The sequence below is a fragment of the Cyprinus carpio genome, chromosome A20, assembly GCF_018340385.1.
Source record: "Cyprinus carpio isolate SPL01 chromosome A20, ASM1834038v1, whole genome shotgun sequence".
NCBI classification, from domain to species: Eukaryota; Metazoa; Chordata; class Actinopteri; order Cypriniformes; family Cyprinidae; genus Cyprinus; species Cyprinus carpio.
In genome coordinates this window covers 15,366,396-15,391,526 of record NC_056591.1, presented here as the reverse complement: position 1 = coordinate 15,391,526, position 25,131 = coordinate 15,366,396, and the positions used below count along the sequence as shown (strand labels likewise).

At 36.7% G+C, this 25,131-nt stretch overlaps 3 protein-coding genes across 4 annotated transcripts; 2 read left to right on the top strand and 1 right to left on the bottom strand.

The window, feature by feature from the left end:
• Window positions 1-871: 871 nt before the first annotated feature.
• On the top strand, window positions 872-2,895 carry LOC109082790 (phosphatidylinositol N-acetylglucosaminyltransferase subunit H-like). Of its 2 annotated transcripts, none has more exons than XM_019097625.2 (5): window positions 872-1,196; window positions 1,292-1,501; window positions 1,598-1,681; window positions 1,819-1,859; window positions 1,968-2,895. In XM_019097625.2, exons 1-5 carry the CDS (start codon window positions 1,017-1,019, stop codon window positions 1,978-1,980), a joined length of 528 nt encoding a protein of 175 aa, XP_018953170.1. In that variant the 5' UTR covers window positions 872-1,016; the 3' UTR covers window positions 1,981-2,895. The 2 variants fall into 2 exon arrangements, with proteins under 2 accessions (XP_018953170.1, XP_018953168.1); XM_019097623.2 differs by having other exon boundaries at window positions 873-1,196; window positions 1,778-1,859.
• A 12,490-nt stretch (window positions 2,896-15,385) lies between these two features.
• Window positions 15,386-17,813, bottom strand: LOC109082793 (rho-related GTP-binding protein RhoV-like). Its single transcript, XM_019097629.2, has 3 exons — window positions 17,455-17,813; window positions 17,289-17,347; window positions 15,386-16,995 (listed from the first exon to the last, which is right to left on the bottom strand). Exons 1-3 carry the CDS (start codon window positions 17,651-17,653, stop codon window positions 16,549-16,551), a joined length of 705 nt encoding a protein of 234 aa, XP_018953174.1. The 5' UTR covers window positions 17,654-17,813; the 3' UTR covers window positions 15,386-16,548.
• Window positions 17,814-18,467: 654 nt separating this feature from the next.
• LOC109082792 (vacuolar protein sorting-associated protein 18 homolog) lies at window positions 18,468-23,770 on the top strand. The gene is made up of 5 exons (XM_019097628.2): window positions 18,468-18,892; window positions 19,004-19,145; window positions 19,533-19,624; window positions 20,723-22,593; window positions 22,735-23,770. The coding sequence occupies exons 1-5, from the start codon at window positions 18,802-18,804 to the stop codon at window positions 23,461-23,463; spliced, it is 2,925 nt and encodes a 974-aa protein (XP_018953173.2). The 5' UTR covers window positions 18,468-18,801; the 3' UTR covers window positions 23,464-23,770.
• The last annotated feature ends 1,361 nt before the right edge of the window (window positions 23,771-25,131 follow it).

Sequence of the window (25,131 nt, the reverse complement as noted above, 5' to 3'; positions counted from 1 at the left end):
ATATGATTTCAAAAACAAGAACATTTTTGGCAATATACAAGGGGACAAACTACTAAATAATAGTATGTTTAAAAAAAAAAAAAAAAAAAAACACTGTAGGCTACATGCAGATGAAATAAAGTTAACGAACACTTTTGTTTCTTAACACTTAAACTTGAAAAGTGCACTTTGCAATGTCAAATAATTTTTAAGTACATTTTAAATTATTTTAATCTTTTGTGCTTTAAAGAGGTACACTTAAAATGTAGATTAACATAATTAAAGCACATGTGAAGCACTTGATTAAAAGTTTTAACTGTTATTTATTTTCAGATTTAAAGTTTAAACTATTATAGAATTATACTATTACTAGTATACAATTTAGTTCACACTTATATTTGTCAAAATATATTATTTCAAAGAATATTATTTCTGTAACGAGTACTCTTTTAAAAAGTATCCTAAAGTGTAAAGTTCATTGTGTTCATTTTCCCAAAGATTATGCTGTTAAAAATTCACTTTTATAACTAGTAAACAAATCATTGCATGGACCATATTGAGACATTTAATTTTTCACTAATGAAAGCAAAGATCTGAAGGACAGAAATACAGACCATTCTTACATGGTTGTGAAAATTTGACAGTATAGTACCTGTACATACAAAAATCTTTATATATATATATATACAGTACATTAATTAGATAATTATATTTATTTTTTTAAATATGCATTTCAAATAAATGGCTGACATCCAGGTACACAACAGTAGCGACGCCCCACTGAACTGACTGTCTAGCCCTCATTTTTATTCAAGTAAAATTTAATAGACCTGTTTTCCCTGAAAAAGGTCACTTAGAGCGAGTTCTTAAATTTTCCACACCCCAGTCCATCAGGTGGCGGAAAAACACGTTTCTATTAATGTTCCAACACCATACCCCACAAGAAGAAGATTCCACTGTTTGTTGTCAAGTGACTGTCAAAGCAAAGCTATTTAATCCTAAATCCTTATTCATTTAATGTTCTGACGGTAATCAACATGGCCGAGGAAGAAGAGTTCACAGACATAAATGGGAACTCGATTTCTTTAGACTGCCAAACTCACTCTGCTTTCTGCAGAGAGTTCACAGTCACCTCCCCGAAACTGTCCCTGCGCAAGGTGATGGTCTGCACCTGTTTCATATGGTTATTTGCTTATGCTGTATTTTTCTTCACCGAGGTAAGAACATTTTATACTGCAAGAATATGAACTCGTAAGCTTTTTAATACTAAAATGAGATTTTTCTTCTAATAATGATTTATTATATTTTCTAGAACACGACTGTCCTGTCGAGTGCCATTATCCTCACTCTGGCTGGGATGATGATTCATATTCACTTCGTGAAGGTGGACCATGAGACCCTTCTTATAATCGGGTCCCTCGGTGTGCAGCTGTCTTCATCTTATGCATCTGGGCGAGAAAGCACGATCTTCATTGAGATGAGCAAGCTGAAAGATATTGTCATCAACGAGGCTGTTTATATGGTAAACACACCGTTTTCTCCAGTGACTTTTGTGCATGATGGACATTTTGATCTAGAAATAGTCCAAAATAATCACTCTTGTATGTTTCCACCTCAGCACAGCATTATATACTATCTGTGCATTCTGATCAAGGACCCAGCAGATCCTGAAACAGTGGCCAGTGTTGTCCCTCTTTTCCAGGTAAGAAGCGGCTGTTGTTGTTCTCTTGCAAAAGCAAAATTATAAGAATCTTCGGCATGTCAGTCTGTAAATTAACATGTTGCATTCTTCTGCCAGAGTTCAAAGCCTCGGCTGAATTGTTTGGTTCATGTGTACAGGAGCTGTCAAGAGATTTTAGCACAGACCAGTTGACACAGAGGTAATGCTTCGTGGTATGCTTCATACTATACATGTTTTACATAAATGACATTTCTGTGTCTATAAATGTTTTATGGCTCTATTTTTTTTGTCTTTTTTTACTTTACAGAGTCTTTCTTTGAAACAGGATAAAACTGGAATCCTCAGAATGAACCATGAGTGTATTGTTGGTCATTTTTTGTATTGTCATCTACATTACATTTTTCTGTTACATGTAGTGATTTGTTAGATTTTGCATCCACAGACTTACTGGCTACTGTACTTAAACAGTATTTAAAACATTAATTTATGATCAGACATTTCATATGTTAGTGCTTTTAATATTTTTCATATACTCCTAATTTTGATATTTAAATTTTTTGTAGTAAACGTTTTAAATGTTTCCTATATTAATATTGCAATGACTATAGCTGATGGTTTTTCCTTCTGAGTCAGACCTTAATTAGCCACTAGGGGGACATGTGTGCCAATTTTTGATATCCGGAACAAAATCAGTTTATAATATTAATAATATTTAATCTCCTATTTTAATATTTTAACCATGACATTTTAATCAAGTATTTTTTTCCTATTAAAAAATAAAATAAAAATAAAGCTGTTTTAATTAAATAATACAATAGAGGGTTTTTTAGCATGGTAAATCAGTGTATTATTCAGCTTTTAAAGCAGATTTTACTTGGCCACCATTGTTGTGGGTCACTTGAAGGATTATGCTAATGCATCTCATTTACTCTTTGGTGGGTCAGCATTTAACTGTTCCTGCTTTTGTCAGGTTGTCTTGTTACCCAAAGCAGTTTATGTCTGAGGGTTAGCAAACAGTCTCATTGTAAGTTTATCTGAGCTCTTATTGCAGAATTCACAGCACCACAGAGCTTCAGAGTTATTTGGGTGATTAAAAATGAAGTAGTTGAATTAAGTTAATTTATCAATGTTTAGATTACATTTACATTTTATAAATAGGAAGTGGAAATGGCTGTACCAAATAAATGCTTTCTAGAGGTCAGACAACAGAAGGCAAATAAAGCTTTCTTGCAATATCAGGTTCATAGTATTTCTGGTGCGCAGCTGTTGTGAACGTCCAGCAGACTAAAGCTCTTACTGTGGTTTTGTGGAACACAAAACTTTTTTGTTGATGTGTTTATCTTTACTTGGGATTCTCCTAACGTTTTCATATTCCGAGGAAATGTTTTCCATGCCACATGTATTGTTTAAATATTCTGCAAGTTCCTTATAGGAACTAACTACCAGTTGTTGCATAAACATGTGCTAAAGTTGTCATTCAAGTTTATCTTTTTGGGAAAAGGACAAATGCTTATTTGTTCATGCTGTTTTGTGTTTATACACAGTGAAACTTTACCTTCACTTTTAAAAGAAAATATCAACAATGGTTAAGAACCCCAAATCTCCTTGTGCTATGAATATTCTGGGATCAGTACAAGTTAATCTTAAATGACAGCAAATCTGTCATTATGTATGTGCCAAAGGACAAAATATTTTCAAATATTTTTCTCTTTTTCTTAAAATAAATAGTTAACCACAATTTGGGTTACAGTGAGGCACTTAGAATGGAAGTAAATGGGGCCAATCCGTTACTGTTAAAATACTCACTTTTTTAATAGTATAGCCACAAAATTCAACAATATTTGTCTTAACATAGTTTAAGTTTGAAAAATGATCACTAACTGACCTTTTCTGTGTATTTTCATTTTTTAAAGTATAATTTATTCATTTGATGACAAAGCTGAGTTTTCAGCAGCCATTATTCCAGTTGTTAGCGTCATATGATCCTTTAGAAATCATTTTAATATACTAATTTGCTGCTCAAGAAACATTATTATCAATACAGAAAACAGTCTTGTGGAAACGGTGATACTGTGATTTTTTTTTTTTTTTCTTCAGGATTATGCCACAAAATTGTAACATTGTATTTGTTGTCATATTTGATCAGTATAATGCATCCTTGCTGAATAGAAGTATTAATTTATTTTTAAAAAATCTGCTAATCCTAAACTTTAGAATTGTAGTGTATATCCAACTGACAGGTTTGTTCCCACATCCATGTAAAACGACTGCAAAAATTACAACATCAGCTTTACATCTAAAACAAGAAATACACATTTTTACAGAAGACTTGATGTAAGTGATTTTATTAAATGTCTTTTTAAAGTTTCAAAACAAGCTTTGAAATTCCTTTTAAATTATCTGAAAATTGGCCCCTTTTGATTCCCTTGTAAGTGCCTCATTGTAACCTTGATTTTTGCTCCTTTTTTTTTTTTTTTTTTTTTTTTTTTTGCAATAACCAACATCATGTTACAAATGCTGTTGATTGGGCTTAACTCGTATTGAAATCGTGCTTGAGCCCGAATAGAACCTAAAGGTCAGAGTTCAGAGACCTTGTTGTTATTCAAATACTGTTTCCCATGTAGCATTGGTTCATTCTCCTCTGGCCATTTGGAATGACCATTCCCATAGAGGCCGTGAAAACAACCCAGGGGTTTGAAATGATCCTGTTAGGTTGCTGTGAAGATGCTCCTGACAGGATAATCATCCCTCCCGGAGGTGCGAACCTCCCAGGAACTCTGCTGGGCATCCTACACCCCCAGCCAGCCAACAGAGATCATCAAAAACAAGCCATCCACCATCAGCACTTTTCCAATTAATTAAACTCAGTATAGCAATAAAATATCAGGGTGTTTAGCTGCTCAGATTGATGTGTTTACACTGCATTCTCCTGACGCGGTGAAATTATGTTAACCACAGTTTATATCATTGTGGATACATAAACACTCCAAAGGCACGTGAGCTCACTTGGTTTATAAACTAAAGTACTCAAGTCAGAAAACTTGCCATTTTCAGCTCAAGTGGGAGGAAGCCTCCTTAAGGGCTCTGTTTTGGGCTTTTACACGCAAAGGATAGTAGAAAAGGGTTCTTTGGGTTATTAAAATATTCTTAACACTAAGAAAAAATTGGTCTGAAAGAACTGTTCAGTGAAAGATTCTTTAGGGAGCCTAAAATGGTTTTTCTATGGCATCGCTGCAAAAACCCGCGTTTGGATCTTTATTTTTAAGGGTGTATTTAAACTGAGACCCCTCGTGAGTGGAATTTAACAGCTACATCTGATTGCCTGAAGGATGTGCTGTTTTGGGAGAGTAAAACAGTTGTGTGGGAAGGGTGCATGAACCCCGCTGTGATGGGAGTTCCCCTCTCGACACTATTTTGCCTCCCTATGGACTTTTACTATGTGCTAAGGTGTAACATTCACAGGCCATGAGGCAACACAAAAACACCCTGGTGATGGAATATAGACCGCTGGAGTGACTCCCTTCTCCATCTGTAATCTTCTTTTCATTGGCCACCATTTTTTGTATGCAGTTGCTAACTCACGGGTCACGTACTTATGTTACCAGGAATCGACATAAACCCTCCCTAAACTATGTTTGTGTGCTTTTTGTAGTGTGTGATAGCATATGCAAATAGTGCTGAGCAACACATTGCAAAAAATCTCACTGCATCTGCTGCAGATATTGACTTTAGATATGCAAATATAGCAAATATGGACTTGTTCAGAAGTAAATCATGATATAAAAACAATTTGAGGCCATTATAGAGCCTTTGAAAAGGAAGAAGACTCAGTATTTTTACCCAGGAAGCTATACTGCTGTGTTTTTCAATGCTTTCCATCCCCCATACCTCTCTGAATAACAAAACTGTTACTGGAAATTCAACCAGAAAGCCCACCCCTTCAGCCTCAAGTTTTCATTTGAATCTTGGCTCTAAACTCTCCAGCTTTTCTCATTAAACGTGTTCAGAAACATAGGACAGGTGCTGTGGCAATGCAGCTTTTGTCACCTGAACTGACCCGTGGGAATGTGGCAGTGTCTTTTGCCTTGCCGGTTTACTAATTTATATGTTAAAGTTTCAAGCATTTCGGCTGTAGAATTAGGTACTCAGGCTTTCTCTTTTTCCCGAGGTTCTTTTGGACTGTGCAATTTCCATCTGCCTCCCTATGAACCTTCACCTAGAAATATCCACCAAATATCCTCTTTTTCTCAAGTTTGCTACTGCTAGGCCTCTCAGAGAGGGAATAAACAGCCATTTTTATGATAGCAGATCAGAAAGCAAGGAGGCAGACAGATGACTCTCTTTATTCATTATAATAAAATGAAAATGAAAATAACCATGGTTGTATTGACAAAATTTTCTTTACAATCCACACCCCAGAAGTTACTGTAAATAAAGTGTTGGGAAAGCATTATTAGGACAAATTTAAGAACAAGTAAATAAAATACTTACTGTCAATTAATTCAGTCACACACACATGGTTTGCATGCAATATTAAGCAGCACAACTGTTTTTAACATTCACAATTAAATATATATTATATATATATTACACACCAAATCAGCATATTTGAATGATTTCTATAGTATCACATGCCACTAAAGGCTGGAGTAATGGCTGCTGGAAATTCAGATTTACCATCAAAGGAATAAATTACATTTTAAATGATCTATAAAAAAGAAAACTTATTTTAAATTGTAATACTAGTTTACAATATTACTGTTTTTACTGTATCAAATATAGTGCTTTTATTTCTTTAGGCACTTTTGTAGTTTGAAAACTTGAAAGAATCATAGTAATTGCAGCAAATTTACACTATTTCCTCAAGGATTATGTTAATCTGAGGTCCTCAGTTTCATCGGAGCCTAATCATCTATAGTTTAAATCTGTGGAAACGGATGCTGATGTGTTAACCCAGCTCTCTGCTCACATTACCTCACCAGCAGTTAAGTGATCTGAAGGCTGGGCCGAAAGGGTAGATGTTCTTCCAGTCAAACCAGCTCTTTTGGCTCAGTGGCTTTCAAGATGAGAAGTGAGAGAGAGAGCTTGTAAAGCCAGTTAGGTGAGTGTTCGCTTTGTTAACAAATCTTAAGCCTCATGCAGACTTCGTTTTAAATCATCAGATTACTTCTTATCAGTGACCTTTGGTCTGGATATACTTTATACTTAAATTAAGAGCCACAGTATGTTTTCATAGCTTGGTTAAATTCAACATTTGTGCAGCTGGATAATGCTGAATGTCCACTCATTTGCAGAAGTTATCTTCAAAGACTCAAAAGAGGAGATTAGTTTGTAATGACATCATGCTGTTTTTGTGAATGCTAACAAAAAATGTTATCTTCAATGTTATCATCTTTTTTTAACTCTAGTTGCGAGTTTGGGTATTGGTGCTTCCAAATAATCCACTTCAGTGTCCTTTTTACATTATTTTAACAATGAAAAATATGTAAAGCTTCTTTAAAAAACTCTGATGATTCCCATTCTTTCAGATTGAGTAAGTGAGAACCAGTTAAGTTTAAACATTTGGTAGATGTCATTGGAAGCACAGCTGGCCAACATGCCAGTCTTGCATGCATTGCATTCTTACAGTAATACTACGATTAGAGCTGACAAATGATAACATTGATGTCTGAACTGTCCCAGATCATTCTTATAAAAAAAGGATTACATGGCTCTTGTATACTTCCTTTTTTTAGCTCAGTGCCAAGAACTTAATCTGACTTTGTCTCATAGCACTGTTCATCAGCAGCGCCTTTCTATCTTTCTTTAACTACTTAAAAATAACAATGTTGTCACCTCACTAATGAGTAATGTAAGCCATGGAACAGCGTTGACAAGATGTTTCTGTTTGTCTCTGTTAGGGGGATGCAGGGTAATTTCCCAAAACATTTTTGCCCGGATAATGTCTTTTGTATTTATTCCTGGTTATTTTTCTGTTGTAGGAAGCTCTTTAAGACAAATTAAATTCACTGGCAATCTACTGTAATGTCTGTCAGCCAATCTAAATCAAGCATTCTAGAGTGCTGTGGTATCCTTGCAACATGCATGCTATAAAGCAGTTGTTTTATGATAATGGTTATAAATTAAAATAATATGATATCAAACAGCACTTTGCAGCTCCGGAAGCCAGGCACATTTAAGTTAAAAATGGCTGCGCCAAAGTTAAAGATAAGGTGGATAACAAGGATGTCACGTAGAATACCATGCAGCTATTTGAAAATAAAGCATTATGTTTGTAGAGGTCTCTTATGTGGAATGGTGATTAAAGGACGATGGTGTTCTCATCAGCCAATGATCTTGTCATTTATTAACAAGCCTTAGCAAGCTTGTGAGAGTTCATGCGACTTGATGCACCACTGGTAAACATGTTCTGATGTCAGCTTGTCTTCTGTTTTGGTACTGGCTCGGGTGGTTGAGAAGTGTGGGATACTGTTGGTTGTTGTTACCATCTTGTCCTTACTTGCAGCTGCGCCACTCAGTTGGCTCGTGTGGCTGCACCCCCACCCCTACATGCAAAGTGTGAGAAAGGCACCGCCTCCTGATTCTCACCCTTGATGGACCTATCATAATTAATTCACTTATCTTAACAGAGGCATTTCATAATTAAAGTTATTGATATTTCTGGAACTTTATATTGGCTGTTTGTGTTGCCAGTTTGTCTTGAAATATGACTGTATGTGTCTATTACTCTGTTCGAAATGTAAGGAGCTTCTAAGTGACCAATTTTGAACACTCTGCAGGCAACCAAACAGAAGACTTCACTGCACCATTAATGAAGTGATTCTCTAATAAGGATTAAAATCACACAAAATTACATTTACATTATTTTATCAAATAAAGTGCTTTTCAAATAACTTAAATAAATTAATGTCATATGTAACTAATATCTGTAAGCCAACCAGAATGAAGCATTCTAGACCACTGTAGTATCCACCTTATTTTGCAACATGAAAGTAATCTGTATATACAGTGGGTATAGAAAAGAATCACCCCACCCCTTTAAAATAAAATCCCATTTTGTTGCTTTGCAGACTGAAATGAAGATGTTTTTAATATCCAGCTGTATTTACTCAGTGCAACTTATTGAACATCTAAGTGAAAAATATAACACCAGCATTTAAAAAAAAAAAAAAAAAAAAAAAAAAAACAGAATCACTGAGTTGGAAAAAGGATCACCCCCTCCTAAAGATGACTTGTAAACTCAATCAGTTGTAGCTAATCACCTTCACAAAGGCACACAAAACCATTCGACATTCAACTATGGTCAACTGTGGTCATTTTGATGAGTTCAGCATGAAAAGAGCTTTCCTGGAGCATTTCAGTCCTTGGTAGTGCAACTGAAGCAAACAATCAACTATGGGTGGCAAGGCACTGTCAAAAGATCTCCGGGATAAAGTTGTGGATAGGCACAAGTCAGGAGACGGAAACTTTTCAAAGGTGTTATCAATACCTAAAAGCACAGTGAAGTCTTTTATTAAGAAGTGGAAAGTATTTTGTACAACACAAACCCTCCCTAGATCAAGACGTCACTCCAAACTGGATGAAAGAGCCAGGAGGAATCTGGTCAGAGAGGCTATCAATAGGCCTACAGCAACTCTGAAACAGTTGAAGGAGTTTATGACAAAAAGTGGTCATTGTGTGCATGTGACAACAATATCACAAATTCTCCACAAATACAGAGCTGCAAGAAAAAAGCCACTCCTCAAGAAAGGCCTGTCACGACTGAGCTTTGCCAAAACACACCTTGAAGATTCTGAGGCAGTTGAGACTAAAATGTAATTATTTGGACTCAACACCAAACAATACATCCTGTGGAAATCCAATACAGCTCACCATCCAAATAACAGCATTCCTCCAGTAAAGCATGGAGGTGGTAATATTTTGTTATGGGGGTGTTTCTCTGCAGCAGGGACTGGAGCACTTGTCAGGATGGAAGGAAAAATGGATGGAGCAAAATAAAGTCAAATTCTTGAGGAAAATCTGCTGCCCTCTGCCAGAAAGTTGTCAATGGGAAAAAGGTTTATGTTCCAACATGACAATGACCCAAAACACACAGCAAACCTGAGCACACAGTGGTTGAAGGAGAAAAAGGTGAATGTCCTTGCATGGCCTAGTCAGAGCCCAGACTTAATGACTGCAGTCCACAAACGATCACCATAAAATTTAACTGAACTTCAGCAGTTCTGCAAAGAAGAGTGGGTAAATATTGCCCATAAGTCTACTGTAGATGTGCAAAGTTAGTAGAGACAAATCCAACAGACTAAAGGCTGTAATTAAAGCAAAAGGTGCGTCAACAAAATGCTGACACAAGGGGGTGATCCTTTTTCCAACTTGGTTATTGTTTTTTATTTATTTTTTATTTTTTTCTGTCATGTTAGTGTTATATCTTTCACTTGCATGTAATAAGTTGCACTGAGTAAATACAGCTGGATTAAACAAAAACTGTGTCTGTGATGCTGTTTAAATTTGTCTTAGAACACAGTATATTATAATTTCCTTTTGCAACAGTTCTATGCCTTAAAGGCTGCCTACATAGGCTGCTCACTAGGTTTTAGAACAGGGTCTATGACATACAGTGAGAGACATTACAAAATAATTAATGGAAATCAAAATACAGCAAAGTGAAATGTTTGCATGTAACACTGTCATGTGACAACATTGCATCTTTGTTTTTATGTTGACCAAGATGGATCTTTTGTTGGTCAGACTCAGCAAGTCGTTGCTCAATGGGTTTCAAAAGGTCAAACTATAACGTGGACATAAGAGCTGCGCAATTGATTTAGTCCAATGGTCAAAATGATACCATCACACTGAACAGTCCAATCAAGGCTTATATCAAATCACTGAAATATCATCAGCTCATCAGTCTTGGGAAATCAGACCAGTCTGAGGATCAGGAATCAGAGTGGCATGATTTCTTTGAAGATGGACATTTGTGATGCACTGAAAGACATTTACTATATCAGCCGATGAACTTTTATTCTCCAGTGAGGCAATCCATTATGTACATGTTATCAAGCAATCAGTGTTCACAGGATCACACAACTGCTTACCAGTTATCTGTCAATACAACCAGGAACAGATTTATCAGGATTCTGTCGTATGTGTGAGAACTGAAACCATAACAGCTTATAAGCCACACACCCGAAACTGGGGATGAATCAAATAAATCTGACAGTGAGTGAGTGTGGGAGTGTGTAACGTTACTGCCTTCAGGCAGTTCGGCAGACAACAGCTGTGAGACAAGCAGAGGCCCTCGAGCTGTCCGTTATCACTACTTTTATTTTCCTGGTTAAAACTTTCCCCTTGCTCCACCGATCTTTTCTACAAAAGACTGACTTAAGTTAAAAAATATATTTATATATTTAAAAGCATCACACATAACAAATTTAATTACATCAAGACAGTTTATTAGTGTCAATTTGTAAGCTAACAACAATTTGTTCTGTATGTAAAGAAAGTTTTAATTAGTTTGAATGCATAAAAACTAAAAATGGAATAATTTTGAAATATAAGTTTTTTTTTTTTTAAAGCATCTCTTTTACTAATGTTCATACTAAGTTTTAGGGATGTAATGTAAAAAACTTTAAGTTTTTATGTTATTTATTTTTGTTGAACATGAGCTATATCTAGGGAACACAGTATCATAAAGACTTTAGAAACTAGTGATGTTAATGTTGCATTGACAGCTAGTTAAAATTACAAATGTTGCACTGACAGTTAGTGAAGTTGAAGTTCTATAATTATAAAACGGAAATAAATAAAGTTAAATAGAAACATTAAAAATATAAAATGGCAAAAACAAAATGATTAAAACAAACTAAAATGTAATTGAAACTAGAAAATATACAAATAAAAACAAAAATATTTATAAATACTATAATATTATAGAAATAAAAGTAAAATAACATTGGTAGGCAACCTAGAACACCCAAGCAACTGTTAGCAACATGCTAAAAATTGCTCAAACACCCTGGCTATATCAACTTAGCAACTAGCATAAGTTACACACATTCAGTGGTTGATTAAATGCAAAAATCTAGTTAGCATTTGAAAGAATGAGGAAAATCCCCATTTGAAAGCAAAACTTTCAAATCAAAACATTGTGTTCATAAAAGAAAACAAAATAAGCAAAATAAGTCTGAAAGGCCTATGCATCATCTTGTTTGTCAATCAGCCTCTGGCAAAAACAGTAATCAGTGATTTGGCTGACCAGGAACAGGCCGGGTCTGTGACTGTGTACCTGTCTCCTCTCAAGAGGCCTGTAGGTAAATGTGACAGGAGTGAAACTCATTGAAACTGGCTGCATGCCAGAGAAGGCACTAGTCAGTTTAGTCTGAGGCCTGGGAAAGGGGGCGGGCAAGAAAGCTAACAAAGGGGTGAGTAACCGTTTCTTTAACCACAAAGTGAGATGAACACCTCACCATTCATGGGAACCTAAACCTGTCAGGCCTGGCCTCTGTTGCTCAACATGTGGAAAGCGGTATCATGCAAGACAAATGCACAAATGCATCCTCAAGGAAATGTGGGTGTGTGTGAACATGGCTGAATTTACAAGTTAGAGAAGATTAGTTTAATTACTTCATGTCAGACTAATTATAGAAATGTTTCTGACTATTTACTTAGAAATGTTCACTATACTATTATGAATTATATCACATATTTTAGTGTAGTCTACAATATAGTCTATAAATGCAATATAATTTTGTTTTTTTATTTATAATAAAAGGGAACATAATACAATTTTGAATTGCTCATAGAATTGATTAAATAAAATGTTCTGTATGGTTTGATTCCAATCATTCATACTGACTGTGGTCTAACAAACATGAGGTCATGCGTCATTTGATCTTTCATATTGTTAGGAGTGGCGACATCTAATCTAGTCCTCATAATCCATAATGGTTCAGTTCAGTGCAACAGAAATGAGTCAAGTTGTGCAACTCATTTAAACAGGATACTCTTCAGGTAGCAAGAGTGTAACCCCACAGTGGAAGTGATTCATTGTTGTTGGCTTACCAGAGTCTTTGTTGAATCAGTGGTGAGCAAGCCCATGACAACTTCACTGTGTTTTTTTTTTTTGGTCCTCATTTAAACAGGTACTAATGGCAGCCATAACTTCTGCAATTCAATGTGACTGTTTAATGATATCTGAGTTTACATGTAAAAGTTTAAAGGTTAACAGTTATGATAGAAATTTGAATTTGATCAAAAAAATATAGTTTGTCAAGACAAAGTTAAAAAGCTTTTAAAGTTTAAAAAGATTTGTTGCCCACCAATGAATCATCTGCAGTGAATGGGTGCCATCAGAATGAGTTTAAACAGCTGATAAAAACATAATAATCACAAGTAATCCACAAAACTCCAATTCATCAGTTAAAGGGATAGTACCCAAAAATGGAAATTCTGTAAGACCTTTTGTAAGATTTTTGTGTGCAAAGAAAACAAAAATAAGGAGTTTATTAAATAATTCTCCTTTTCCCTTTAGTGTCCGCCATCATTCACGAGAGTAGCGCGTCCTATGCGTGTGGTGCTCCTGATGTAAAACACGCTGCGCCTTGTTTACAAGCAGAGGAATGCACACACATGAATTGACATATTCACTGAATAGGAAGAGAAGAATTGTTGAATAAAGATGTTGCTTTTGTTTGCTGTGCACACAAAAAAGTATTCTCGTAGCTTCATAAAATTATGGTTCAACCACTGATGTCACATGGACTATTTTAACGATGTCCTTACTACCTTTCTGGGCCTTGAACATGGTAGTTCCCTTTGCTGTCTATGCAGGGTCAGAAAGCTCTCGGATGTCATCAATATCTTAATTTGTGTTCCGAAGATGAACGAAGGTCTGAGGTGTTTGGGACTTCATAAGAGTGAGTAATAAATAACAGAATTTTCATTTTTGGGTAAACTATCCCTTTAAAGGTATAGTTCACCCACATATTTAAATTTTGGCATCACCCATAAGTTGTTCCAAACCTGTATGAGTTTCTTTGTTTTGCTGAACACAAAAGAAGATATTTTGAAGAATGTTGGTAACTAAACAGTTGCTGGTAGCCATTAACTCCAACAGAATGGAAAAAAAAAACCCAAATAATAATAATAATAATAATACCATGGAAGCCAGTGGGGACCAGACATATCAGGTAACCCACTATCTTATTCAAAAGAAAGAAACTCATGCAGGTTTGAAACAACTTGAGGGTGACTAAATGGGTAATTTTGGGGTGAACTATCCCTTTAACGTTTTGTGAAGCAAAAAGCTGTGTGTTTGTAATGTACAAATTCATAATTGAATTAATATTTTATATGGATTACTTGTGGACAGCTGTTTGGACTCTAATTCTGATGGCACCCATTCACTGCAGAGGATCCATTGGTGAACAAGATTTGTAATGCTAAATCTGTTCCGATGAAGAACTAAACTCATCTAGATCTTTGATGTTTTGAGGATGTATTAGTTTTTAGCAAATTTTCATTCGTTGGTGAACCATTCCTTCAAAAGCCTTGAAAGCTTCGTCCCCATGAGCTGAACTTTACCATGTACCTCTACAAGTCTATGAGAAGTTTGAATGCTAATATTAAGCATTTTAAAAAAGAAAGAAAGAAAGAAAAAGAAATAAATTTGGTGTTTTTATTTAGCTTGCATATTTATTTATTTATATCTTAGGGTGTAGGGATGTAGGACGTCTAGCCAACGTAACAGTCTGAATTTCATTTTGAGCAGTTCACTACAAACAACAACAAACCCTTTATCTTCTGTTTACACTTCAAGGGTACGTGAGTGATATCCTCTCCCACATTCATCTCAGCTCGGCTCAAAGTCACAGCATGAGACGTCAGAGCAGAGAAGTGTGAGTTCACAATGTATTCATATCCCTTCAGTACCTGACACTTCTCTGTGTCTCATTTACACCCTCTGAAGACATTTGCAGGACCATTTACATCAAGAACTCACGCTGTTTGGGAAGCGTATTCAGATCTCTAACATTTGTTTGCTATGGACATAATTTAGTAGCACAAAGTGTGTGTAAGCAAAGCGATATTTGTTCTCATAACCACATATTTAATTTAGTCATTTAATTATTTTTAATTAAAGTGAATTTAAAAATTCATAAGCTCATTTGAATTATTTTAGGAAAAAAATATTTAAAATGGTAACAAGATGTATATTGTTATTCAGCAAAAATATTTAATTAATCAAAAGTGACAGAAAATACATTTATAATATTACAAATGCTTTCTATTTCAAATAAATGTTCTTTTGAACCTACTTTTCATTAAACTTTTTACTTTTTTTTCTACTTTTTTTTTCAATGGTTTCCACAAAAATATTAAGCAGCACAAATGTTTTCAACATTGATAATAATAAATGTTTCTTGTACACCATATGAGCATATTAGAAAGATTTCTGAAGGATCGTGTGACACTCAAGAGTGGAGTAATGGCTGCTGATTCAGCTTTGCCATCGTGAATAAATTACATTTTAAAATATATGAAAATAGAAGTTATTATTACACTTCACAATATTATAGTTTGTACTGTATTTTTGATCAAATAAATGCAGCCTTGTCGAGCATAAAAAACAAAAAAAGAAAAATATTTAAAAATCGTACCGCCTTTTGAATGATGTGATGGCTTACATTGTTGCTTAACTAAGCTCAAAAAATTAATTAGGGAACAATATCCATTTTCAACATTGTTTATTTATTTGATATTTAAGAGGAACTTTATACGATTGTGGAAATACACAACTTTCACATATAACACTTAAAGCAGGAAAAAAAGAAGAACTTGCACAGTTGCATTGTGAATTTAACATTGTAAATTTATTCTTAGATGATGCAAAAAAACACTGAAGGAGAAGCTGTTTAAAAGTGCTGCTTGAATTTGATCAAAAGGCAAAACAATAGTGAAGACAGATAAAATGATCAAGCGGTACATCCTTCTTGCCTGAGGCATCAAAACTGAACTGTTAAAAACAAACAGCATTTTAAAAAAGATAACTTCCACAAGAAGCATATTTGCAACAAAGACAGTACTGTTTACTCTGTGAGAAGAACACACTGTCAGAAAAAGATTAAATAATTAACATAACCAAGCTACGGCTCCACAAAATGGGCTGGGCTTCTATACTTTCATCTGTGTATGTGCTCTCACAATACATTTACACAAGAATGGACACTTAGGAAACCAGGAACAACTCGAATTTTCCCCGGTTTCAGGAAACCATTTTCACACAAGTCTAATAATCTTATTTTGCCAATTTGCAAGACAATCCCCAGCTAAGATTTATCAGGAGAACAGGCTAAATCATTGTAAGAGTGATGTTGGATTTATGTGGTCACAGGCACCTAAGAAGGAGAAAACACACACTGGCTTTAGTTTGGGCTGTTGCATATGAAAGAGACTGTCTAAGTAGCGCCTGACACAAAAGAGATAAGACAGATACCCGCTCTCGTCCCCTCGACCATCAGAGACATCTCCACGTGAGCACCATTCAAGCTTTGAATAGGCGGCTCTCCAGCTCATGCAAATTCATTCATTTACATATGGTGGGTGCTCTTTGTGAACGATTTAAGGTGTAGTTTTCTCTAATCCTTCTTCATAATGCGTCTATAAATCTTACAGCATGTGTTACTTATACAGCTTGTGTGATTAAAATGCTCCTTAAACATTGTGTTGAGTAACACAACAGCTCTTAAACGTCACTTGAACATTTCCTGGGAAGTTCCCCACCGATCAAACAACTCCACCCATAAAATAAAGCTAAATGACCGTAGGTGAACACACGGTCCAAAATAAATTAATATCTCATGTAAACAGTCTACACATTTTGACCCACAGGGTCAGATGAAGCAGAAGAACTTCTTCCAGCTGCATTTGGAAAAAGCTTTAGCTCGTCTGTCTGACAGTCTCAGTTTTTTGGTCTTCCTGGCCTTGTGTTTAATAGCCGTGAATATTGCCGCGTCGAAGGCCTCCTTTAGGTTCTTCTGGGTCAGGGCCGAACACTCCACGTACTCGGTGGCCCTGATCTTCTCAGCGAGGCTCCGTGCTTGTGAGCTGAGCACGGGTTTGACCTTGTACCTGTCCAAGTCTATGAGAATGTTAACGTCCAACCGAAGGTCCGACTGAGTTCCGACTAAAATGATGGGGGAGGATGGGTTACAAGCACGAATCTCAGGGATCCATTTCTTGGTTATGTTCTCGAATGACGTGGGGTTAACCACACTGAAGCAGAGAAGGAAGACATCCGTGTGTGCGTAAGACAGAGATCTGAATTCATCAAATTCTTCCTGCAAGTCAAAGCCAACGACAGATAAGAACACTTGACAAAGTTAACAAACTTTTGTTCAACAAAACTGTTTTATTTTTTATTACATGGTTTACAGTTTTTAAACATTTCTGAACAAAGTTTCCACTTTACAAAAAAACTTGTTTGCAGATGACAAATTAAACACAGTTTACAAAAGACAAACTTTCTGAACAAAGTTTACATACTTTATTCACAAAATGTTAAACTCTCAAGAAATTCCTACAACTTCTGTGAAATGTGACCACAGACAGACAAAACAGTTGAAACTATTACCTGTCCAGCTGTATCCATCAACTGAATCCGCACAGGGGTCCCATCCACCTGAACTTGTCCTGAATAAGCAGAATTTAAAAACTCTTAAGTTTTCATGCCCATGATTCATCTGATTACTTTAACTTAACCATCAGGGTTTAGAAGGGGTAAAAGATCATCCGCTCACCTGAGAAGACGTCAAAAGCCGTCTGTTTGTAATCCGTGGGGTATCCATTGGTTGTGTAGCTGACAATCATACTAGTCTTCCCAACCGCACCATCCCCAACCAGCATACAGCTGATCCCGGGCTCCAGCGCGTCGTCCTGCTCTAAACACACGGACGGAACTCTCGACTCGTGGTAAAAGTAATCCATTTGAGGTGGCATGTCCAACAATTAAAGCCAAGAAGAAGGGTCTTCAGGAAAACTTTTTAAACTCCACAGTATTGGGTTGCGTTTTTGTTGAGACTGAAGTGTGACTCATTACTTTCGCAGCTCAAAAGCTGAATTGACTCTCTCTGAACTGTGACGGGACCTCTCTGTGCCTTTTGAATCAGCGAGACGGAGAGGCTTGACTTTGCATAGCCACGCCCACCGCAGCTACGGACCTCAATGGAAAGAACAAATTTTTTGGTTTGAACACAGATGAGCCTTTTAATGATTCGTTAACGATTTTAACCCCAAACGGTTCTCAATGAAACAAAGTGCATGTCTTTTCTAAACTGATAAATAAAATGTATTATACTACTGGTGATTTTTGTATTATGCAATTAAACAGACCCTTTAAATATTAAATGCACCAAATGTAGAATACAGTAGTGTCCTGAGGCGTTTGACACAGTCATCATCTTTAAGAGGAAAAACTGGACCTGGTCGATTGACTTGTTATACATGAACCGTGTAAAAATGTTAAAAATAAAGACGGTCTGCACTTTCATTTTTATTGTTAGACCTTTGTATTTGGTTATGTATATATATATATTTATATATATATATATATATATATATATATATATATATATATATATATATATATATATATATATATTTTTTTAAAACGTACAATTAACCATTACGAATCATAATCCTAATAATATTTAATTACACAAAATTTCAATGCATTAGAAATTGAGAATTAATCTTTAACTGAACAGTGCCGCCTCGTGGACAGATTAAGAACAGCAGTGGATTTTTGTCTTGTAATCACATGATATTCATCAGCTGACCAAGACAGCAAATCACACAACGCAGCTCGGTCTCTTAGTTCTGACCTTATTTATTGATAAAATATAATTTAGAGTCCAGTTCCGTTTTATTTTGTGTGTGTTTTAGTTCCAGTATATATTTATTTGCACATAACGGGTGTATTGTCAGTAAATGAGCTTTTGAACTGGACATTTAGCTCACATGCTAGTGTGTTATGGGTGGCAACGGCTGGTAGAAATACTGTAACGTTACATCTTTACATGCAATGTAAACACAGGTTCAGTGTTTGTTGTGAATACTGTAGTCTTGTGAATATATGATCATTTGCAATGGCATCTATTCTGGATCAATATGAAGATTCTCAGAACATCCGTCAGCACAGCCGAGTGTCAGCGGCTAACATCGGGATTACTCATTCAGGTACAAACCTCTGCATCTGCATCATTTAGTGTAATTGCAGACATTATGATTCCATTTTGGGTAATTAGGGGCGACTGTTGTACTTTACATTAAGTTTTTTTCCGTTTAAAGGGTTTGTGAATGTAAGGTTGGAGGAAGAGAAACCTATTTTCAACAAGCAGCGCATCGATTTCTCACCTCCCGAAAAAATCAACCATTTCTCAGTGTGCAACAACCAGTTATGCATGAGTCTGGGGAAGGACACCCTGCTGAGGTAAAGCTGCCATCTCTCGACACTATGTTATCAACAACTGTTTAATTGGGAGATTTTGCAGTTGCTAAGTTTTGCATTGATTAGTTTATGTGCATGCAATTAGTGATTGTGTATTTTATTGTCTTGAGTATTGAAAGGAGAAAGGACTAAGCAGCGAGGATGTGGACCATTAAATACAATCCTCTTTGAAATGCATATTTAATCTTGTCAGGTTGTTAAATTGGGATAAAAATCACTTAATCTGCCTTTTGTTTGTGTTATTGTAATCAATCAGTCAAATACTAATTATGATTAACTTGCATTATTCATGAATTCCTGTAAAAACTTTTAAAAACATTTACAGAGCGGTTTAAAATGTAATATGTTGTCATGCATATTATGTTTCAGAATTGATCTTGGAAAACCTGATCAGCCAAATCAGATTGAACTGGGAAGAAAGGATGATAGCAAAGTGCACAAACTTTTCCTAGATCCTACAGGTAATCACGTGTCAGTGTTCACACCTTGTTGTAAGAGGATTTAAATGGCATTCGGGTCATCTATTATGATGTCATTAGACACATAAGTGCTTTGATTAGATTTCCTTGGAAATTAGTATGACAAAAAAAGCATTCCAAAGTAGTTTAATAGATGTGAACTGGGAAATTCAATTATGAAAATGTATATTTTCAATGGTGGGGAAATGAGTACAATGAATAAACACATGAATGTAATCTGTTTTTGATTATATGATTTATATCATGTAATGCTCTATAATGCATCTTATTGAGAGAAACTAATTCTGTGTTTAAACCTGGTATTAAGATCTGTCTTGTGTGATCCATTGTGTAACCTTTTAAACTAGTCAGCTTGGTCCGACTAGCTGGAATCTATAAAATATGTTTTGTTTTTAATAATGATTCCTTTTTCTTTTTGTGTAACAGTAAATAGTACAAATGAATCAGTGTATTTATGTTTTGCCATGTGTGGTGTCATTTAAAGTTTTAGCAACAAATTATATTAAATCATTTTAAAATAAATATTCAATAATAAATAAATTAAATGAGAAGTGCATATTTACAAATAGAAATATACAATTGTAATTTATTTTTGTTTAAAGCTGTAACCAGCGAAGTTTGAAATCTCTTTTTGGCACATCGGTTGATTGACAGATGAATAGACTTATCAACTTTTTAAACTGGTTAGTTGGTCTAAATGTCTGAAATTGCAAGATTATCTTGTGATAGTCTATAGCACAAATTGTACCATAATGTTTTGTCATGTATGTCATGATTTTAATGTTTAAGAATTTAGAAATGAATATTAAATAATACATTTTCAAAAATGTATATTAAAATAAAAATACATTTATATAGATATTTAGCTGCAAAGTCTCTTCAGCACAGTTGACAAGTGTTTAGGATGATCAGATGGATTAGCTTTTAAATTACAAATGTGACATGGTCATTTTATACCTTATTTACACCTAGCTTTGATTGAAGATGGGTCTTATACCAAAAAAACTTGAGTGTTGAACTGCTTAAACTTACCTGCTTTTTAATGCAGTCTGTAAAATGACCTTATCAATTGTCTTACAGGGTCACATTTAGTCATCAGCCTGACCACAAACGAATGTGTATACCTAAACCGAAACACTCAAAAGGTCCGGAGTCTGTCACGATGGAGAGGTCACCTGATTGAAAGCATAGGATGGAACAAATTAACCGGCTCTGAGACCAACACCGGGCCGATTCTGGTCGGCACCAGCCAGGGAATCATCTTTGAAGCGGAGATATCTGCCTCAGAGGGCACTCTGTTTAACACTAACCCAGACCAGTACTTCAGACAGGTTCATTCTTTGGAGGAGGATGGCAAGCCAGCTCCGGTTTGTTGCCTCGAGGTGGAACGTGGCTTGGAATCCAAGTACTTCATTGTTGCGACCACACGGAAACGCCTTTTCCAGTTTGTAGGAAAGCTGGCAGAGGGATCCGAGCAGCAGGGGTTCAGCTCCATCTTTGCCCAGAACCAGGATCTCCTACCCAGCTTCCAGGAGTTTCCAGTCAATATGGGCTACAGTGAGATTACGTTCTACACGTCAAAGCTGCGCAGTTCCCCGAAGACCTTTGCATGGATGATGGGAAATGGGGTTTTGTATGGACAGCTAGACTACGTGCGGCCCGACTCTCTACTCAGTGATGTTCAAGTGTGGGAATACACATCAGACATTGATCTAAACTTCGTCAAGCCCATCTCTATAGTACTCACACAGTTTCACTTCCTGCTCCTGCTCCCAGATCGCGTCAAGGGTATCTGCACTCTGAACGGGCAGGTAGTGCACGAAGATGTGTTTCCAGAAAAGTTCGGCAGTCTAAAAAAGATGATCAAAGATCCCATCACCGGGCTCGTGTGGATCTACACAGAGAAAGCTGTGTTTCGCTACCACATCCAGAGGGAGGCGCGGGACGTTTGGCAGATGTACATGAGCATGAATAAGTTTGACCTGGCCAAAGAGTACTGCAAAGACCGACCAGAATGCCTAGATATGGTGCTTGCCAAAGAGGCGGAGCACTGCTTCCAGAACAAGCGCTACCTGGAGAGCGCCAAATGCTACGCTCTCACTCAGAATTACTTTGAGGAGATTGCGCTGAGGTTCATCGAGGCCAAGCAGGAGGAGGCCTTGAAAGAGTTTCTGATTAAGAAGCTGACCAACTTCAAGCCCACCGAGAAGACTCAGATCACCCTGCTGGTCACCTGGCTGACAGAACTCTATCTGAACCGGCTCGGTCAACTGGAGACCGATGACGGCAAACAACACCTCTTCCTAGAGACCCGCGAAGAGTTCCGCACCTTTCTTAAAAGCCCCAAACACAAAGAGTGCTTCTACAACAATCGCAACACCATCTACGACCTGCTCGCTAGTCACGGCGACGTGGACAACATGGTGTATTTCTCGGTCATCATGCAAGATTATGAACGCGTTATATCTCATTACTGCCAGCATGATGACTACAGTGCAGCTTTAGACGTTCTCTCCAAACACTGCGATGACAAGCTCTTCTACAAGTTCTCCCCAGTTCTCATGCAGCACATCCCCAAAAAGGTGGTCGATGCATGGATTCAGATGGGAAATCGGTTGGATCCCAAGAATCTGATCCCAGCGCTGGTGAACTACAGCCAGATGGGCAGCATGCAGCAGATAAATGAGACCATCCGGTACATGGAGTTCTGTGTGTATGAGCTGGATGTCAAAGACGAAGCCATTCACAATTACTTACTCTCGCTTTATGCCAAACACAAGCCGGATTCTCTGTTGTGGTACCTCGAACAAGCGGGAACACATGTCTCTGATATCCACTATGACTTGAAATATGCCTTACGCCTTTGTGCCGAGCATGGGTACCTGCAGGCCTGCGTCTTGGTTTACAAGATTATGGAGCTGTATGAGGAAGCTGTGGATCTAGCTCTACAGGTATGAGTGATTTTATTCTCTTTACATTCTCCTTCATTTCTGTTAAGGAGCTATGACTGTGCGCTATGAGTGTCCACGATAAAGAATGGAAAAAATCTTTTAAATTCAGCATGAAAAAATTGCCTATGTTTATCCCTTTAGGTGGATGTAGATTTGGCCAAGTCTTGCGCCGACCTTCCAGAGGATGACGAGGAGTTGAGGAAGAAGCTGTGGCTGAAGATTGCTCGTCATGTGGTTCAGGAGGAGAAGGATGTCAAGAAAGCCATGAACTGTCTTTCCAGTTGCAACCTTCTTAAGATTGAGGACATCTTGCCTTTCTTTCCAGATTTTGTTACGATAGACCACTTCAAGGAGGCAATTTGCAACTCCCTGGAAGAGTACAACCAACACATCGAGGAGCTGAAACAAGAAATGGAGGAGGCCACAGAAAGTGCCAAACGTATCCGTGAAGACATCCAGGAGATGAGGAACAAGTATGGGGTGGTGGAGTCTCAGGAAAAATGTGCCACTTGTGATTTCCCCTTGCTCAACCGACCTTTCTATCTCTTCCTTTGTGGGCACATGTTCCATTATGATTGCCTCTTACAGGAAGTCATCCCTCACCTCTCTTCCTATAAGCAGAATAAATTAGATGAGCTACAGAAGAAGCTGGCAGCGACCACGCAGACCACCAAATCCAGGCACAGGCCCAAAGAGGAGGATACGGTCAGCTTAGGCAAGGGTCAAGGAAGCAGAGAGCAGATCAAGTCAGACATTGATGACATCATAGCGTGTGAGTGTGTCTACTGTGGAGAGCTAATGATCAAATCCATTGACAAGCCTTTCATAGAACCACAGAAGTTTGATCAAGAGATGTCCAGCTGGCTCTGAAGGACACACTTCTCCATGAGCTCTTTTGAGGGCTGCTGTTATTCGTTGAACATATGCTGAAAGTTTAATTATGTGTGCATTGTGAAAGTTGTAATTTGTTTAGAATGTTATATGCTACAAGCTGAATTAATGAGCATTAACATGGTTCTGTTAACAGTACAAATGTTCTTCTTTGATTTTATGTTGCTTAGTCACTTCTAAATTTAATATGCACTTGTTTTCATTTTGCATTATGAGTAATGTGAATAATATTTTTTTATTTTAATGTATGCAGCAAAAAATAATAAATGATTGCTATTTGACCAGACTTTGTGTTGTGATACAATGTTATGGGGCAAATGTGTGCACAGACATTTTATGGAAAATAATTTCAATTTGTAAAAAATATATAGTTATTGGTGTTATTTGTCTGATTAAATTAAATGACATCTGCTCATTAGTGTTATTTATTGTATACAACTGTATACAATAAATAAATAATATATTCCAAGCGATAATAGCCAAGGATTTATGCACAGTGCTATGACACGGCTCTAAAGGAAAATATATAAAATGAGAAAATAAAAAAAACTAAATGTTAAATAGATCACTTAAAAAAAATGTGAGCTTACATTTCAAGTTTTGGTGGCTTTTTGTTACAGGAAGTAGATAAGTACATATATGGATTGATAAATTGAAAAATAGGGTTACTTTTTATATTTTACATTTATGGATACATTTTGGCAAGCAAGATATCTAGCATAAGAAATGGCATTAATGATATATATTTTTTATTTATGTTTTATTTGAACATTTAGTTTACATTATGGAACAACAAAATTAAAACAACAACAATTAAAAATAACATCAATAGAATAATAAAAAAAATTGCATTAATGCTATGTAGGACTGTGACAAATTCTATGTTAAGTCCCAATCACGCGATATTTTGAGGCTACATTCGGAAAGTGTTACGTCATTAGACCTTCGGCAGAGTTCGGTTTTTCTAGGCACAATCAGTAGAACTCCGATAGCCATTATACGCTCCTCCAATAAACCACTAAATTTATAATGGGTCGAAATCTTCACCACCTCCTTTTTTAACGAAACTACTCGTTTCTTTCTGCTACTAGTACTTTTCTATGATACGTCTCTGAATGCTTATAAGATTGCAGCCTTCGCTCTCTATTTGATTACTACGCCTGTTCCCCACTCTGTCCTCGCCATGGCGCCGTGTCCCTGCTCTCTCAGTTACTGAAAGTGGCCGCCTCTCTGCTGCTACCGACTCACGGTCTCTCTCCTCGCTCACAACCGCCATTTTGGAGACAGAGAGCTGCGAGTCGGCTGCAACAGAGACAGAGCAAAAACGGCGGACACGGGGGACAAGGTGAGCTAGCGTTTATGAGGAACCTGGTGGGGGAGCAATGGGGGAAGATGGCCGGGAGGGAGAAAGAATTAGAATGGGAATCGCAGATCTGCTGGCCTCCTCGACTCCCGCGGTATATGTAGACACGAGACGGGACAGATGGGGCTTGACCTCACGTGGAACAAGGCCACAGAAATCTTACGAATCATTTTAAATCATATCTCCCTGCATTTCATTTGACAAAGAGGTGGTGGCCTTAAAGAGACAGAACCCATTTCAATTATTCAAAATGATCAAGAACTTGTCATAATACTAAAACCTTG